The 20,101-nt window shown below is 42.4% G+C and overlaps 1 protein-coding gene across 2 annotated transcripts; it reads right to left on the bottom strand.

Annotated features, from left to right (window-relative positions):
- Nucleotides 1-10: 10 nt before the first annotated feature.
- Nucleotides 11-16,076, bottom strand: crlf3 (cytokine receptor-like factor 3). 2 transcript variants are annotated; one of them, XM_072693861.1, is made up of 9 exons: nt 16,021-16,076; nt 11,976-12,103; nt 7,982-8,189; nt 6,053-6,140; nt 4,942-5,119; nt 4,202-4,424; nt 3,002-3,140; nt 2,755-2,867; nt 11-2,197 (listed from the first exon to the last, which is right to left on the bottom strand). In XM_072693861.1, the coding sequence occupies exons 2-9, from the start codon at nt 12,090-12,092 to the stop codon at nt 1,932-1,934; spliced, it is 1,332 nt and encodes a 443-aa protein (XP_072549962.1). In that variant the 5' UTR covers nt 12,093-12,103; nt 16,021-16,076; the 3' UTR covers nt 11-1,931. The 2 variants fall into 2 exon arrangements, with proteins under 2 accessions (XP_072549962.1, XP_072549963.1); XM_072693862.1 differs by lacking the exon at nt 16,021-16,076 and adding an exon at nt 14,693-14,784 and having other exon boundaries at nt 11,976-12,092.
- Between the last annotated feature and the right edge of the window lie 4,025 nt (nt 16,077-20,101).

Consider the following 20,101-nt stretch of genomic DNA (forward strand, 5'->3'; position numbering starts at 1 on the left):
GGTGCACACATCAGTGAACACTAATTTTATTTTTGTGGCAAAATGTTTACAATTACTTTCTTACAGTTATTTTTCCAGAAGGCACAAACATAAATGAGGTAAACAACCAAAATACATGAACCGTCACAGTTTTCTAAGTGTATCTACAGGTCTGGAGTAGGGCCCGACCGATACGTCCAAGTCCTGTGGGTTTATCAGGTTCACAGTCGTTCCATTAGTGCCTTGTTTTATTAAACTGCACTAAACAAACAACCCTTTATTAATACTGTACAGGCTGACCTGTTGGATTTTAACACAGTCAATATTATCAATATTAAAAAAAAACTAGCCTAATATTTAGCATATCAATAACATTAAAAAGGTGTATGAATAGAACAAAGAAATAAAAATAAAGCAAAACAAACATGCTGATGAGCTCCATCCCAACATTAGAAACATTATATTACTGTAAGACTCGTTGACGCTTGAAAGCCGACAGCCACACTTGACCATTCACAGTTGATCACAGTAAACTTTAGGTTCTAATTTTTAACCAAATTTCTGTTTGATGGTAAAAGCTGAAATGTTCAATAATCACCGGTCGGGCCCCAGTGTGGTGCAGCCTCGCTTAAGAACAGGCCTTTTTCCTTTTTACAAAGAGTGAAAATTCTTAAGACAGCAGTATGTGATCTAAGTACCTTTTTTCTTTTTCAGGCCCTTCTGCATAATTAATCATTATTCCTGCTTCTTAATGTTTTGGACGTTTCTAGATTTTTCATCAAACCTCATGAATCTTGCATAGAAAATAAAACTGCCCCTTTACTAAAAGATAAAACTAGAAAATAAAATAAAAGCACAATTCTAAATTCCAAATGCTACCTGCTGTTCTGACTTCACACTTATGTGAACGTTTTCAATCACAAACCTGCATTTGGAAAAACTAATAAATCACTGCTGTCCCTCGTTTTCATAACATGGTCCCTTCTCGTACAAAGTTACGGCACATGGACAAAAGTATTGGGACTCCCCTCTTAATCACTGAACTCAGGTGTCTGATTCAGTCCCATCACTACAGCTGTATAAATCCAGACTCTAGTCCTGCAGTCTGTCTTTCTTCCACACACCAGTGAAAGAACGGGAGGTTCTGAAGAGCTCACTGAACTCCAGCGTGGTTCTGTATGTAATAGGAGACACCGCTGCACCAACAACAACAACAAGTCAGCTGGTGAAATCTCCTCCCTCCTAGATCTTCCTCCATCAGCTGTGAGTGGTGTTATTATTATAATGCCAGGACGGCATTAAAAGAGCTCCTGTAGGTGAAATGTGTAGGTGTCTGCATACTTTTGTCCACATAGTGAAACCAATGAAACAAGCTGTATTTGGAGTTAATGACACTCCACAAGTGGAAGTGTGCTATTCTCTGCAGGGGTGTCATTTTAGCCATAAATTTAAATATAAATTATATTTTGATTCCTAAAACTGAAAGGATTGCGTTAGCAAATGGGGGAGGGGGGGGGGTCATTACACCGAAGCTCATTTCATAGAAAAGGAAAAAAAATAACTACCTGCCTGCCTTTGATCTCTGCAGTTAAACGCTGCTCTCACCTGTTTGTTTTTTTTGTTGTTTCTGTGGTAAAACCTGAGTAGCGTGCCTGCAGCGTTTGCACATCTGTGTCAGCAATGGGTGCAGCTTAAAGCTGAATGCGTTTATTAGAAGGAGTGTCCACAAACATTTGAACACGATGTATCTGATGACTCTCACTCTGTAGAAGACAGGCCTCGGCTACTGTCTGACCCTCCCACAGACATCTAACATTCTTTATGTAATTTATCGGGATGTAATTAATCATGATAACGATACCGTACTTTCACCCACCCCTAATCTGGAGATGCTACGCTTTTCTTTCTTTTCTTTTTTTCTTTAATTATTGTTGCAGTTTTGGCAGCCAGCATCAGAACACCAGCACCTTCCACCCGGGGTGCACGAAGGAGCAGCCAAAAAACAGGCAGTCCACCACCTGATCCAGCAGCCAATAGAAAACCACCTCTCGGTTCCCTGAGCCAATCGTAACCCTCAGTTTGAAGTTGCCCCCATCACTGGGGTTGTTGTTGTTGACAGGAAACAGGCTGACCACCTCCATGTCAAATGTAACAACTGAGCCCACGGTTATCCCTGGCAGCTGATTGGTCATCTCCTTCCCGTTAACGAACACAGCACCTGTAGAGAAACACACAGACGGTGGAGGAGCAGTTCAGCAAAAAAGCTAAAGTATCGTGATTGATCTCCGAGCCCAGATTCAGACATGAGCTTCTTTAGTTTATAAACAGGAGATGCTAGGCTAACACTGCTAACAGACTGGGCTTAGACACAGTTCCCACAGCCAAGCTCTCTTTATCCCTTAGAATCCAGGTCTTTTAATCTGAACCTTGAATCCAGTCCTGGATCCAGTTTTTGCTGGAAGGGAACAGTAAATGTAACTGATTGGCCACGTAGCGTCACACCTACCATAGATTACAAGTCCTGTTTCTAGTCTTGGGACTGGAAACTGGATTCAAGGTCTAGATTTTAGGACCTCAGCCTTCAGACAATATGTAAAATGACATATCCTGCTGTCATGTTCTCTTTTCTATGTCTGGACTGTAGGACTAGAGGGGGGGGGTGTTATAAAGCTTTAACAGTGTTTAAGCTCTACTTATAACTCCTTTATTGAAACAGGGTGAGGGAGAGGCAGTTTAAGACTCCACAGATCTGCTGCACTCTTAGCAGAACCGTACCGTTGGTGGAGATGCAGACGGCCTGATCTCTCTGCAGGGACTCCGCTCCACTCTGGTTATCCACACACACGCCAACACTGTCACGCTTATCCATCTGCCCAGCTGCTGAAATCCTACACACACACACACAGGCTTCTAGATGCTGCTACTGTGTTCAGCTCTGCTCTGTACCTTACTCCATGTTCAAGATAACAGTATTCACTGACACGAACAGTGTTTGGATCTGTGTTGTGGTTAGGAGCCGTACTTGAAGGTAAGAGTTTGTCCACAGAAGTAGGTCGGGGAGCTGGAGTAGAGCACCCCTCCACCGCCGGCGTTCGAGTCACTGCGCATCGCAATGTTCTTCCTACTGCTCAGGATATACCCGTCTACACCCGGACACCACTCTAAAAACACACACACACACGTTTATGAGTGAGCAGATCAGAATGTGATGCTTCTGAAGATCATTAAGGCTCAGCAGAGCTGCTTCTACTGTGTATTTAAACAGCTGCTAGAAAGTTTCTGTATAAATTTGACCTGAACTGTGATCAGATCAGTTCAGGCACGGAATCACATGAGCTGAAGGGAACGGGTCAAAATCCTCCCAAGAGGTGTGCAGGACTGATCTCCAGTTACCGAAAATGTTTGGCTGATGTTATTAGTGCTCATAGTGCTCAATGAGGTCACACCCATTACTGAAAGCAAGTGTTCATACATTTCAGACAAAGCTAATGAATTATTCTGCTATAAATAAATAATCAGACATTAATGATTTGGTGTAATTTGTTAAACTGAAGGCTAGCTGATCTAGTTTTAGGACTACGTAATGAAGATCTGACCACACTACTGAAATACTGAAAATCCTAAAGAGTCTTCAAACTTTCTACCAACACTGTAAACACACTCACTGAGCAATTCATTACGAAGACCTACAGACCGACTCATTCACGCTATTGTCTAATTAGCCAATCATGTTGCTGCAGTGCAATACATAAATCCATGCAGATAAAGTCCAGCAGCTTCAGGTAATGTTCACATTTCTGCTGAGGAACACAGAAGGAAGGGTCAGAATCCGGCTCCAACAGCATGAATCCATGAACCCAGCCTGCCTCAAACTGGTTTCATGAACATACTGAGTTCAGGTTCCTTCAGTACTGGTTCCTCCCAGTCACCAGATCCGAACCCAGCAGAAATTCGGAGCATAAAAGATCTGCAGGAACTATATGATGCAATCATGAAAACATGGACCAGAACCTCCCAGAAATGTTTTTAGTATCTTCTGCACCGTGAAGCGAGTCCACCAAAATTAGAGCAGTGTTCCTAATGAAGTGCTCGGTGAGTGTATAAAAAGACCCATTATCAGAATGTTCTTACTGAAGGGATCACAGTACCTCAGACACCGGCACTCTCACAGTGAGGGCTACAGTGTGGGCATGTATGTAAAGGTGTGTGTGTGTGTGTGTACCGTGTGGTATAAGGGTGGTGTATCCCGTCTGTGGGATGCTCCACGGGCTCCACTCTGTCCGGCCCTCTCCGCGCGCACACACTCTGAACAGGTAGTCAGTGTGTGGGTCCAGGTGCAGCACCAGGAACTCGCACTCCTTACCGATATACGCGTCCTCATACTGAGTCGCGTTACTGCGGCGATACTGCAGACGGTAATCCTGAGGGTTAAACTCTTCATCCACCTGTCACACACACACACACACACACACACACACACACACACACACACATTTTTTAAATAAGAGTTAAATTAGATACAGAGCTGGAAAAATGTAAAGACCAGCCAGTCTACAGCAGTGAGCTCAAAGTGAGCCTGTATCCTCCTACAGGTGACTCTATGGAAGTGGAATACCGGGACTTGTTTCCTGCGTACCAGGACTTCAAGCAAGTTAGCTAGAGGCTATCAGAATCTCTACTTCAGCTAGAGGCTGAACTAATCAGAATCTCTACTTCAGCTAGAGGCTGAACTAATCAGAATCTCTACTTCAGCTAGAGGCGGGGCCAATCAAATTTCTGTACTTTAGCTAGGGGTGTGACCAATCAGAATCTCTACTTCAGCTGGAGGCGGTACTAATACCGACGTGTATTGGTTTATAGAGCCGGTGTGAAGCAGAGGCAGAGGCAGTTAGCTCGTCTGTTATCACTGTGTCCTCCTGCTGTTCTCAAACCCTCAGAACTGCATCCTGTGTGTATGCCCACCTTACACCAGCGCACAAACACACTGCCTGGTCTCTCCACCAGCTCCTCGATCTGTACGGGCGGGTGGGCCGAAACGCTGCCGTGCCGCGCCACACGCTCACGCATCACATGCAGCAACGAGTCGTCCAACTGCGCAGACAAGCAGGGAACATCTACCAATGCAGGAACCTCCGGGAGACTGTGACACACACACACACACACACACACACACACACACACACACACACACACACACACACACACACACACACACGGCCCATATTTTACATTCTCTTCTTTCCTCAGAATAAACACACCATTTCTGTGCCTTTATGACTGATACAGGTAAAAAAGCTCCATTCTGATTGGCTGGCCTGTATTGTGCCCTTCTGGGCTGAAATGCTTACATCAATCTAAATGGGTGGGGCTTAACTGCCAATCATGGTGCAATCATGTGTGAAGACATTTATGGTTGGGACGACACCTCCATGACGAGTTAAAAATGTGCTGCATTTCTAGCTCACTGCCAAAATATGGACTGAAGGATAAGCCTTAATATTTTAACAACAATTAAATACTACAGGCCACAGCAGAACAGCAGGAAATCAATTACAGTCTGAACTGATGTAAAGGTGATTAAGTGCTGATCTTTAGTGAGTCTCAGCAGGGTGGAGTTTAACTCTCACAAGCAGGCTTATAGCATGGGCTACACCAGCACAGAGCTCGGGCAGCACAGCGCTCGGGCAGCACAGCGCTCGGGCAGCACAGCGCTCGGGCAGCACAGCGCTCGGGCAGCTTTTTACTGGTTATTTACATATAAGGTCTGTTTTAAAGGGTTTTAAAAGGGTTGTTTACTATCTGATGGATTCTGCTCATATGCAGTTTCAGTCTATTCAGCTGAACTGTTCACAGCGGTTTATTAGGAACTTGTCAGCTTTAGATGGATTATTCACTCTGAATCATTCAGTATCTACTACAAATTATTTAGCACCCACCTGAAATTCCTAGAAACTACTAGAAAATCATCAATTTCCACTAAGGATTATTCAGTATCCACTGCAAATTTAAATACACAATATGTTTAACACATAGATTTTAAAGAGATGACTGATGGTTGTGTGGTGTTCTTCACCTGTCCAGCTGAATGTTGAGGGCTTTCTTAGCGAAGCTGCAGAGTTTATCCTCCTTATCGCTGATCCCACAGCGAATAGCAACTTCTCCTGCAAGAGAAACAGGAAAGACTTTTACCTTTAGAGGAAGTGGCGTGGGGGTTAGTGGAGGGGTTACTCTGAATCCTGGAGTTAGAGAGATATGCCACACTTTCCATCGGTCAGGCCTCCACAGCTGATCAGAACTACCAGCAGACGTGCAGGTAGCTGGTAAATGCTAACCCTGACCCTAGTCATTTTGACAAATCTGGGCCAAATGGATGCACTAACCAGATTTTCATCAATAAGCATCATCTGTGCTTATTAACGGTAACAGTACAACCCTGCTACACTGAGTGTGACAGAGGGGAATCTGACTGGCTGAGTGTTTTAGGCTAAACTGGCACCGCTCTCCCAGTTATCAACATTATACTGTCTAACATCTGTTATTATTATTATTATTATTATTATTATAGTTATTAACGTGACACCAATTCTCTTTCAATATTCCAAAACACAATCATGAACTGGTTTTGTTTGTTTTGTGTGTTTTGTGTTAAATAAGTCTGTGAGAATCACAGTTTAATGGTAAATCAGTCAGTGACTCCAGCACAGATTTATGATCACATTCTACTCACGTTTTATGCTACAAGACATCAGAGACTCATCAGATCTCAGTTTAGGTCAGATATGAAGATACGTGTTTTATTTCGCTAATATTCTATAATGGAGCTTCAGTGACTGTGTGGAGAAAAAAATGGCTTCTTCCAAGTTGCAGATTTCTCCACCGGCTGTTAATGATGAACAACTGAATTAATATTCAAAGCTTTAAACACTCTTATCTGCAGAGTTTGTTATTAAATATGAACGGATTCAAAAGCTGCTCTTTATTGGAATAACAAATATTAGGAAAAATAAGTCAAATTAAAAATCAAGTGCGTTTTTGCATTGTACGTTAGACCATCTGCATAATATTTATGCACATTTCACTGCTTTGTTATATTCTTATTAATCTTCCTTCTGTTTATGTCTGTACACATATGGGAGGCTACTTTGCTTTTAACCTTGCTTTACTCTTGTTTGTTTTTCATTGTAATTGTGCCTCTGTGCTGCTGTAATTACCTGACTTTCCCTCTAGGATTAATAAAGTTATCTATCTATCTACCAAAGTTTGCTGCATAATAAGAAAAGTGAACTGGATCAAAACTGTGTGCAGTTTCTCCAAACACTCTTCTGTTATGTCAACATCCTGATCTCTAAAAATACCCTCCCTCATTTACTCAGGACGAGAGAACACACCAAATTATTAAACACTACTTTCACCCATCCCTACTACAGAATTTAAGGCCCATTCATATCGGACGCGTTGCTGGAGTGTTTTAGCCTGTGTTTCAGTCTGAGAGCTCGCCTTCAGTCAGTGTTCGGGTCCACACATGCTTAACATCCTTAAAAATGGAGCGCTTCCGTCCTGCTGTTTTTGACCCGTTGTGTCTATTTTACTTGCCTATTAATACACTTGTGGGCGTGAGTGAAGCGCACACTCTACAGAGATCCAGGAACATCTCACACTTCCACTTTCTATAGTTTGTCGACTGCGACTTCGGGCACAACACACAGATCTGCTGTTTGTCAAATACCTGTTTATTAAGGTTGAAATTATAACACGTGTTTGATGTTTAACCAACATTTGATTTAGGAGGGGAAGAAAAATTAACTGATGAAAATGGGGTTAATAATGTATATAGATTTTAAATTGGATGAAAGTACAGTGCAGCAGCTTTTATCTCCACTCCTCTGAAGCTGAAATGATCTCTGATGATTTCTCCTCTGAACACTGAAAGCATTGTGGGGTGTGTGTGTGTGTGTGTGTGTGTGTGTGTGTGTGTGTGTGTGTGTGTGTGTGTGTGTCTCACCCTCACGCAGGAGCTCGTCGGCCATGCTGACCCCATGCTCGATGAGTTTCTGGCAGTCGTCCAGCGGGCTGACGCTGTCCTGCTCAATGGCGTCCACTTCCTGCAGAAGTGCGTTGAGCCGGTCGCTCAGCAGGCGACTCAGCGCCGTCTGCAGCTCCTGGAAGTGCCTCCGTAACGTCTCACGAGTGTGAGTGGAGCTGCCTCGAACCTGCAACACATACGCTGATTAGCTTTACACTGACTGTGCATACTAATGTTCAGCTATTATATATTACAATATTACGACTATAGATACATATTGTAGGTGTCCAGAAAAAAATATCTGCTGTGGAGATGTGAAACATCAAGAAGGACGTGCATCATATTCATCATTTTTCAAGAGTGGAGATCAAACCTCGAGGCAGATTCAGAAATGAACGTGAATAGATTATTACAGTGTAATGCAGGTAGCCTACAGTTTCTCCCCAGTTTAGTCTATTCCAGTTCCCCCACCAGCTAGAGCTCCTGGTCCTAATCACCACCTCCTTTTCTCCTCCTTCCCACTGTGACTGGTCCTAATCACCTCCTTGTTTGTTCTAAATCTCATCCACTTAATGCCATTTAGTCCTAATGGTCTAATCGTTAATTCAGAGACTCCTCCTCATGATAATCATTGGTCTGAATCACCTCCTCCCCCTGACTGTAATTAGTTTTTTTTTTAATTGCAAATAGAATTGCCTGCTAGTTTATTTCACAACTCCTCCCCTTCACAACGATTGGTTTGAAACAACTTATTGTTCTGAAACTCCTCCCCCTGACTGCAACCGGTTATAATCCTGCCTCCTCCTGACTGTGACTGTTCCTAATTGCCCCTGTTTGCTCTAAAACTCCTCCTTTTTACTACAACTGGTCAGAATAGTTGCCTGGTTTGCACTTAGGCTCCGCCCCTGATTGTAATCCTAATCACTTCCTTTTATGTTCCAAGATGCGTCCCCTGGACTGCAATTAGTGTGTGTGTGTGTGTGTGTGTGTGTGTGTGTGTGTATAAATAAATAAATATACTGCTGACAGTCTCTTCTTTGAGAAAAGGGAAGCAGACAGTAGTTTGTGACATCACACTGCATAAACAGAAGCAGAAACTGAACATTTGCTTATTTAGACACTAACGGCCGGCTTATCTGTTAGGTTAAAGTGTTGGTGTGTGTAGCGTACTGGTGTGTGTGTGTGTGTTAAAAGGAAATGGTTCATCACGCTTTATGTTTCAGAATTAACTGCCGTTCAGATTCTTTAAGACGAAGCCCACAGAGGCAGGAAGTGCAGCGGTTTCTTAGTGTGAAACAGTTCCGCTTAGAACATCCGTCAGAGAACCGAACTACACTCCTCCAGCACTGACTGCCTCTTCCTCACACACCTAAAACTACTTAAAAAGGAGCTGTGGTGGAAGGCAGTGCTGTGGTGGAAATGGTCTACACGTGTTAATGGAGTGAATGCTGATCTCCTTAAAAGGGTCCTTATTACCTTTAAATCTGAGATATAATAATGTATAATAATAATGTAATAGAGCTCTATTCTGATTGGCTGCCCTTTATTGTGCCTTGTTCAAAAAGCAGCCCAGGCGGAAACACTCCTTATACCTTCAGCATGAATGAGTGGGGCTAAACTGCTGTAGGCTGAGCAGGTGGAGCTAAACTAATCTAGGTAGTGTGAGCAGGGCTAAACACTGTGGTAGATAGGGGCCCACTCAGTGTTAAGCCTCGTATGTTGAGTGGGTGGGGCTAACTATAGTAGGTTGGATGGGTAAGGCTAAACACTAGACACAGGGTGAGTGGGCTGTAGGGTGAGTTGATTGTAGGGGCAGCTTAGAAATCGAATGCTCCATCCAAGTGGAGCTCAGTTTAGTCCAGCAGTGTGTGTATATGTGTGTGTATATATATATATATATATATATATATATATATATATATATATATATATATATATATATATATATATAATATATATATATATATATCCACAAACACACACACACACACACACACACACACAGAACTGCAGTCAGATGGACTGTCTTTCTGTGGAAAGAGGAGATCAGTTGTGCAAACATAGCATCATCATCCACTTTGTGTGTGTGTGTATAGAGATAGCAGTGCAGTAGCAGGAAACGGAAAGAAAGCCTAAAATAACACAGATTAAACCTGCACAGACACACAGACACACACACACTCACTCTTTTGGACTTGTTTGTTGTTTACAGTGATTCTACTGATTATTATTATTATTATTATTATTATTAATAAATAATATATGCACTAGTTTCTTTGGCCAATAATTAAAAATATTTTCTAACCAATTGAAGTTCAGTGTATTGTTCTTTCTACCAGATCAGAATATTTTGGAACTTTTACCAATATTTCAATTGTTTTGGCCACACCAGAGACTCCTCTGACTTCATCTGACTGAGGCAGACTCCCCCGGTGTGTCTTTTCACTCCTCACACACTGCAGGTGTGAAATGTACTGACCTCACATGGCGACTGAACTGCACTGATTTTGGAACTGAACTTGATCATCAATAGAATGATGAACTGAACTTAGAATATAGAACATAGAACTGTTTGTCTATGAGGCAACACATTTATTAGAATTGTACAATTATTATATAGGGGATTTATTAAATTCCAGATATTCCCCAGACAAATTCTAATAAATAACAAAAACAAAACATGTAGTGCAGTGTGTTTATTATACACTCTGACTGTGTGAACAGTCCCCTGGTTGCATTCCTGCATTCAGTGCATTTTTAATAGAATTATGAATTCAACTGAATGGTGAAATTTTACATTTAATGATACAATAAATTCTCTTTTTATTCCAACTCGAATCAATTCAACTCGTTTACAATCCTAATTCACATTTCTTCATTTTCTTTTCTTTTTTTTTATTTCACTTACCCCAACCACCCCAGGATTACCAGTACTGAAAATGCTATGACAGTGTGTGTGTGTGTGTGCGTAGTCAAACTGCCCTTCTGTGCCCCTGACCACTGTGGAACCCAATGCAGATACAAAGGAAGTGGAGCAGGAACTGCAACCATTTACACACACACACACACACACACACACACACACACACACACACACACACACACACACACGTGTCAGACGAACTGGACACACAAATATACAAGAAGATAATAGCAGGTACTGAATAATTCCTAACAATTGATAACCAAGTAATACTCTGAATTCTAGATGGGAACTGTGTGTGTGTGTGTGTGTGTGTGTGTGTGTGCACATGCGCGTGGTGTAATTTGTCATCAGATGGGCTAAGATGGGCACATATGTGCTCTCAGTGAGACAGCTGCACACACACAGTGTGGGTCAATCAGTCAACTGGACTAAACACAGGGTCAGAGAGGGAGAGAGACACAACAGACTGTGTGATAGAGATAGCTATGTATCCGTCTGTGTGTGTGTGTGTGTGTGTGTGTGTGTGTGTGTGTGTGTGTGTGTTGTCTCTGCAGCAGGAAATTGTTGCATTGTTTACGTGCAGTAAGTAGTGTGTGACTGTGAGGAAGTAGCTGGGGAAAGCAGCAGACGGAAGGACTCTCTCTCACTCACACACTCACACACACTCAGACTCCTCCTGCCGCCGGCTGGCACTGCAACCTGCCAAACCTGAAACACACCGCTTACCCACCCACAACCGGCTTCTGTCTCCACACACACACACACACACACACACACACACACACACACACACACACACACACAGCTAAACTGCAATAGGCTGAATGGGTGGAGCTAAACGGTCAGTTCTTGGTTCTGACATGCTCTGTGGAAACTGTTGTTTTTTCCTTAAAGATTTATACAGTGTGTTCACCTGTAATCTGCCGCTTCTTACCATGAAGGTTTCACTGAATTAACTCAAACTGCATGATGGTTTTCACATCCTCCCTCTGTGTGTGTGTGTGTGTGTGTGTGTGTGTGTGTGTGTATGTGTGTGTGTGTGTGTACCTGTTTCCGTGCCTGGCTGAGCCCCTGTAGTCTCTGCTGCAGTTCACTCCTGTAGTTCTGTGCTGCTTCTATACTCTCCTTCGCCTCCTGCAGCAAAACATCCGCCTCCACCGACATCTTTACAGCACCTAGGACAGAACATAGTACCATTCATACTAATGTTGCTAACAATGAATAGAAGCCAATAATCAACACTTAGCATGATGTCATTTTCGCAGCGCTTATCTGTGACGTTTTATTTATTTATTAGCAAGTTTAGCATGATTGATCGATCCATTTATTTAAAGGAGCAGTAGTACATTATTTTGGGGATTTGGAAATATGTAACTGCAAGCAACTTGCAAAAGAACCCTTTGGAACATATTTCTTTTTCATTTATAAATGATCACGCTAATAGAAGTGAGCCTATTTTATACCCTATAGTGTAGTGCTGAAGGCACTTTGTTATTGTAACAGAGCAGGAGATTCTTAAAGGAGAACTTTTTATGAAAAATCATAGATGATTGATCTCGACACGTGCTTCTTTAGTTTACAACTGAAGATGCTAAGCTAGCACACCCCGAAAAACTATTTTTCCTCTTAACCAGTCTTTCAAAACTTCAAACAGGTCTTGGATGATCAACTGAAAATGGGTTCAATGATCAGTAATTTTAATTAAACGTTTTGGCTGAACTGTTCCTTTAAGGTCAAAGTGAAGCCTGTCCAATAGAAGCAGAGCTGAGGGACAGTCCTGCCATACAACCCTCATACATAAATAGTAAAGAGAGATCCACATCACAACAAACTAACTACACACAAACGGGCCAGTGCGTATTTGGGTTTGCATTTACCTCCTTTGCCCAGAACACAGAGTGAAAATCAGGGTATAAAACAGGTTGTATTTATTAGTGACAGTTTAGTGAGCGTGAAAAACCCCGCCACTCTGAACTTAAACAGGTTACAGAAAGAGTAAAGCTCCAACAGTCTGCCTGTGGAAAGGTCAGCCTCTGAAATAACAATAACAGGAACCTAAAATTCCATAAAGTATTAAGAAAACAGATTGTCCTCCTAATAAAACAAAGTCATCACTGAGGGTTTTACTGCTACAGAGAGACTAAACTGAAATAACCCACCATAAGGCAATCGGTTCAGTTTTAAACGAGATCCAAGCAGAAAATGTAGAGGTGTTCAGTAATCTAATATACACTGAGGGTGAAAGTATTGGGACACTGCTCATTCATTGTTTCTTCTGAACTCAAGCGTATTAAAAACATTCCTCCTGCTTTTGTTGGAGTAACTGTCTCTACTGTCCAGAGAAGAAGGCCTTCTATTACAGCTGGGCAATATGACAATATTTCATCCTATTGTGATATTTTGTTTTCGTGATATACAATATGCTTTTCTAAGCATATCGAGGATAGTGTTAATAATGCTTAATAAACACTGATCAGCTGCACATTTCATGACTGGGTTAATTAGATGAGGAGCAGCAGATGCTGAATATAGATCACAGTACTTAGTACGGGGGAGTACCTCAACTGTAGTTTTTAAGAATCTGTCTTCTGATGTATTTAATCTGTGATTACATGTATTGTGATAAATATCATGCATCATAAATGTCTAGACTGTGATGTAGTCATTTTACCATATCGCCCAGCACTACCTCCTATTAGACTTGGTTCATATTGATTTTAGAAGGGGTGTCCACAGACTTTTGGACATATGGTGTACATTCTGTGAATAGGGAACTTCAGTCTATTACATTTAGGGTGGGATGGGAGACTGGGAGAATGTGACTTTTTCTATCGTGTTGAAGAGAAAAGTCATTTGATGTCCTGAAACGTCTTTCAGAAGGTGACGGATGCGAGAGAGAGGATGTGTGCTGTGCTGAATCATAGCAGTCCTAGCGCAGCCTCACCAGCGTCCGTTTACAGTCTTGTAGAGATGATGCAATCAGCTGTGGTTATCATGAACACCTTAACACAGATTGGACTTTACCATTACCCAGGAGACTGCACCGGAGCTGCCTCAGCATCTCTACCAAACAGCCCACACATTTACCCAACATGAAGAACACTAATATAATATAATATAATAATATAATGGTGTGGTTAAGCACTGCTAAGCCATCTAAATGCTTCTAAATGGCATCCAAGACTACAATATCTCATACATTACAACGGGATATAACCCGTTCCAACACTGCTAGGCTTTCTATAACCAGCATGTATTGTTAAATGCCATCCAACACTGCTAGGTCTTCTAAAACCTGTGTACTGTGAAATACCTTTAAACAAAGCTAGGCCTTCTATAGCCGGTGTGTATTGTCAAATGCCATCCAACACTGCTAGGCTCTTTATAGCCAGAGGGTATCTTTAAATGCCATCTTACACTACGAGGCTTTCTACAACCAGTGTGTTACTTTACGTTTTACACTAATGTTAGAAGAGGCTTTTGCTACAAAAGAGAAGGTAAACATGGATGTGGTGTGACACAGTAGTTCACGAGCAGCGAAACCGACTGTGGTCCAGAGAAAGGGAGTGGTTGCCTGTGCTAGTCTTGCTCTAATCCCCCTGGTGAGAGGCGAGGGTTTGCGTTTCATGTCCCAGCGGCTCAAAGCCAGTAATCTGCAGTAAAGGAGCATCAAGCCAAGCAATTAATTGATCCAGGCCCGGTCCAGCTGAACCGCTTCCCAAAACTGCGAGAGGCTGCCTCACAGAGGGACGCTGGTCGCTGACCTAGATTCAGAGCAACAAGGCCCTGCCAAACGCCGATGTTGGGAATTCCAGCTCGAGATGTTTTTGGTTTGCAGGGCGGCGTGCATGCTGCTCTCCTCGGTCAGCTGTCCGGTTTACAGCAGGAACATCTTCATGACCTCTGATAGATGCAGAGGAGTCCTATTGGGAGTCAGGGCCAAGGAATGTGGACCAAAGTGAAAGTGGCCTACTTTAGATAAACAAGCCACAAACAAACAAACACACACACACACAGCCCCTGGTGTTATCATCATTTTCCTGACCTGCAAGGCCAGTGATGTAAACACACAGACGGACAGATGGGCAAGCACACAGATAAACACACTGCTGTGGTATAATGCCCCTCTTATGCCTACACACTATGCCAAACATGGTATTATTACAATTATATTACAATTATATTACATGTATGTAAGAACAATACTGCAGACAAAACTGCCTGCAGACAGGCAGACAGACAGGCAGACAGACAGGCAGACTGGCAGACAGACAGGCAGACTGGCAGACAGACAGGCAGGCAGGCAGGCAGACAGGCAGGCAGACAGGCAGACAGGCAGGCAGGCAGGCAGGCAGACAGGCAGACAGGCAGGCAGGCAGACAGGCAGGCAGACAGGCAGGCAGACAGGCAGGCAGGCAGGCAGGCAGGCAGGCAGACAGACAGGCAGACAGGCAGGCAGGCAGGCAGGCAGACAGGCAGACAGGCAGGCAGGCAGGCAGACAGGCAGACAGGCAGGCAGACAGGCAGGCAGACAGACAGGCAGACAGGCAGGCAGGCAGGCAGGCAGGCAGGCAGGCAGGCAGGCAGACAGGCAGGCAGGCAGACAGGCAGACAGACAGACAGACAGGCAGACAGACAGGTGCAGGGTATTTCTGGTGTAGACTGGACTTTCCTTTCACCTTCAGTCTGTTATTATCAGAGTCCCGCAGAGCTGCTTGCACAACACCTACAGGTTCAAACCCGCTTAAAAAGACCTGGAAAAAAACCTCCCCAAAACACAGACGAGCCTGTCCCCTTCCACAAACACCACCCTGAACAAACCGCCCCTGCTTTACCACCTACACCCTTTTAATGAAGTAAAAGGGCGGAGATGTGTGAGGATGGAGCGGCGAGGGAGCTGTGGGGAGCTAGGTTAGCTAGCTGGTCTAAAGAACCTCCTCACTTCTTCACTTTTCTGTCACGATCCGGCCACGATTCACCCTTTAAAAGTCCAACATGTTTGGGCGTAAAACGCAAAACGTGAACAGATTAAGCAGCTAATTAACATAAACACATAAACCGCGATAAAAGTAGAATAATGTGAGATTTTTACCTCAGGAAAGTTCTCCTTTTCTCATGCTAACTCCATAGAAGCTACGACAACAGTGACGCCTGGAGCGCCAGAGTTAGAGCTTTGATGGGAACACAGGGACCAATCAGGACCAAGTCTCCTTCTATACTATCCAATCAGAGGGCTAATCTGCCTCTGGTTTCCCGCCCCTTCAAGAAACGACAAGTCTGTGTGTTCAGTTGATTGTTTTCCGCCTGTTTTCCGTAAAGCCCCGCCCTCCGCGCGTTTCTATTGGCTCACCGCTGTTCTAAAGCGGCTCGTCTTACACAGGGATTGGCTTGTGAAAGTCCATGACTTTGCCAACCGCGGCGGAATGTTTCGGAAAACGGGTGGAAAAAAATAAATAGCCGCTAACTGGCCTGGCTGCTGATCTGAGAACAGAATTATTTAATCAATTAATACATCAATATAAAATAATAGCTTTTTACGAATTTTGAGCGAGATAATTAAATAATAATAATGATAATAACAGAAGAGAAGATGTATATAGTGATTACGTCGTTATTTAACTGTATCACTATGTAGCCTCCAAAATAAAAGTCCCCTTCGATCAAATTGGATTTCCTGTAGGATTTGCGTTTATAATTAGTCCTAACGACTGATTTCGTATTATGATTGAGTATTATCTGTTTACTATATTATTTTTGATGATTTATCACGTAAGTGTTTTGTCATCCGCCCATGTCTTTGATCATTTTTTCGAGGTTTTTGTTGTTACTATACCTTAGTAACAGCCCTCTTCTGCTTGAATATGAAATAATTAATATTTTCCTTCATTGTTAAACCTTACGGCCTGAATAATTACTATTTTTATATAATTTATTGTAAATACTATAACTACTAATTATTATATACTACTACTAATAATAATAATAATCATCATCATCATCATCATCATAATTTCATGTAACATATCTTATTTATACACTCTGTGATCTAACTGGTATATAAATGATGAATGGTGTTAATCCAAACTATTATCACAAGAATGACAGGACTTTTAAAGATCACAGTCTACAGATTAAACATTGTGTGATGTAAATAATTTTGACTAAATGGTTTTACCATCATTTTAAACACTTTCTTTAAGTTTATTATTTACCACCCAAATATCGGCGGTCTTTAATGTGTAATGACAGGTTGCAATAGGTTGAAAAGGAAAGAGCATTTCCTTACAGATCATTTCCATAAATGGAAAAGTGCTGTTTCTATTGTGCTTAACTGAATAACGAGCGCTAGGGGGCGCAAGAGGACCGTGCAGCAGGGGCAGCAGTGCTTCCCTTTTCTCTCCACTAGATGCCGCCTGAACACCCTTATAATCTAATCCTCGCTCAACACGCAGAGATGCGATCGCCTTCATTCATTTATCCTTTACTGCATTTATTTTATTCAATCAAAGGCAGAACCCAAAGGCAAAGAGAGGCTGAACTCTAGTTCAAAGCAGATGATGGTGACAATAAAGAAGATCAAGAAAAAGATGAAGATGAAAGCAGAGGAGAATAAGATGATAATACTGAAGGTGTGATAAAGATGATGATGCTGACAGAGAGACATGAGATAAAGATGGGGAATAAAATGATGATGAGAATGAAGAAGAATACGATGATGATAATGATTATGATGATGATGATGAGTACAATGACGATAAAGACAAGACAAAAGATGATGAAGGTGATGGTACTGATGAAGATGAGATAGATAGTAAGGATGGAGAAGATTATGATGATGGTGGTGGTGAGGATCACAGATAAAATGAGGATGATGAAGAAGTGGATTTTCATGAAGAATTTAAGGAATGTGATGATCCTGATGACCTTCCTTCTTCTGGGAAGGCTTTAAACTAGATGTTGGAACATTGCTGTGAGAAGGATTTGATTGCATTCAGAGAGTGAGATCATCAGTGAGGTCCAGTTCTGATGTTGAATGATTCTGACATTCCAACTCATCCCAAAAGTACTGGATGGAGCTCCTCCACCATCACTCCAGAGAACACAGTTCCTCCCACCATCACTCCAGAGAACACAGTTCCTCCCACCATCACTCCAGAGAACACAGTTCCACCACTCCTCCACAGCTCATTTCTGGGGAGCATTATACCCCTCTAACCCACGCCTGGCGTTATCACCTTAGTGATCACATACTTCACACTTTGTGAACACTGTAGCAACCTTTTAGCAACACCAAAGCAACCACCCGAAATACCATAGCAACCTACTCACTTCCATAACCACTCACACCCAATCACTACTACTACTACTATTTTCACTACTCCTACTACTATCCCTACTACTGCTATCACTACTCCTACTGCTATCTCTACTCCTACTGCTATCACTACTCTTACTGCTATCACTACTACTACTACTATCTCTACTCCTACTACTATCCCTACTACTACTATCACTAGTCCTACTGCTATCTCTACTCCTACTGCTATCACTACTACTACTTTCACTACTACTACTACTATCACTACTACTATCCCTACTACTACTACTATCCCTACTCCTACTACTATCTTTACTACTGCTATCACTGCTCCTACTACTTTCACTACTACTACTCCTACTACTATCTCTACTCCTACTGCTATCACTACTCCTACTGCTATCACCACTACTACTACTACTTTCACTACTACTACTACTACTACTATATCTACTCCTACTACCATCTCTACTTCTACTGCTATCACTACTCCTACCATTACCCCTACTCCTACTGCTATCACTCCTACTACTACTGTCCCTACTATCCCTACTCCTACTGCTATCACTACTCCTACTACGTTCGCTATTTCTACTACTATCACTACTACTACTGCTATCACTACGACTACTGCTATCTCTACTACTACTGCTATCTCTACTACTGCTACTCCTACTACTATCTCTACTACTACTACTACTATCTCTACTTCTACTGCTATCACTACTACTACTGCTATCTCTACTCCTACTACTATCACTACTACTACTATTTTCACTACTACTACTGCTATCTCTACTCCTACTACTATCTCTACTCCTACTACTATCCATACTATTACTACTATCACTACTCCTACTACTATCACTACTCCTACTGCTATCTCTACTCCTACTTTTATCTCTACTCCTACTACTATCCATACTATTACTACTATCACTACTCCTACTACTATCTCTACTCCTACTACTATCTCTACTCCTAGTTTTATCCCTACTCCTACTACTACTCCTACTGCTATCCCTACTACTACTAATTTCACTACTACTATTACTGCTATCCCTACTCCTACTACTATCACTACTCCTACTGCTATCCCTACTACTACTGCTATCCCTACTCCTACTACTATCACTACTCCTACTACTATCACTACTCCTACTGCTATCTCTACTCCTACTACTATCACTACTCCTACTGCTATCACTACTCCTACTGCTATCTCTACTCCTACTACTATCACTACTCCTACTACTATCACTACTACTCCTACTGCCATCCCTACTACTACTAATTTCACTACTACTACTACTGCTATCCCTACTCCTACTACTATCACTACTCCTACTACTATCACTACTCCTACTGCTATCCCTACTCTTACTGCTATCACTACTCCTACTGCTATCCCTACTCCTACTGCTATCACTACTCCTACTGCTATCTCTACTCCTACTGCTATCTCTACTCCTACTACTATCACTACTCCTACTGCTATCTCTACTCCTACTACTATCACTACTCCTACTACTATCTCTACTCCTACTACTATCTCTACTCCTACTACTATCACTACTCCTACTGCTATCTCTACTCCTACTACTATCTCTACTCCTACTACTATCTCTGCTCCTACTGCTATCCCTACTACTATCTCTACTCCTACTACTATCTCTACTCCTACTGCTATCTCTACTCCTACTGCTATCCCTACTACTATCTCTACTCCTACTGCTATCCCTACTACTATCTCTACTCCTACTACTATCTCTACTCCTACTGCTATCCCTCCTACTATCTCTACTCCTACTGCTATCCCTACTACTATCTCTACTCCTACTACTATCTCTACTCC

Source organism: Salminus brasiliensis, chromosome 12, assembly GCF_030463535.1.
Source record: "Salminus brasiliensis chromosome 12, fSalBra1.hap2, whole genome shotgun sequence".
In the NCBI taxonomy this organism is placed as follows: domain Eukaryota; kingdom Metazoa; phylum Chordata; class Actinopteri; order Characiformes; family Bryconidae; genus Salminus; species Salminus brasiliensis.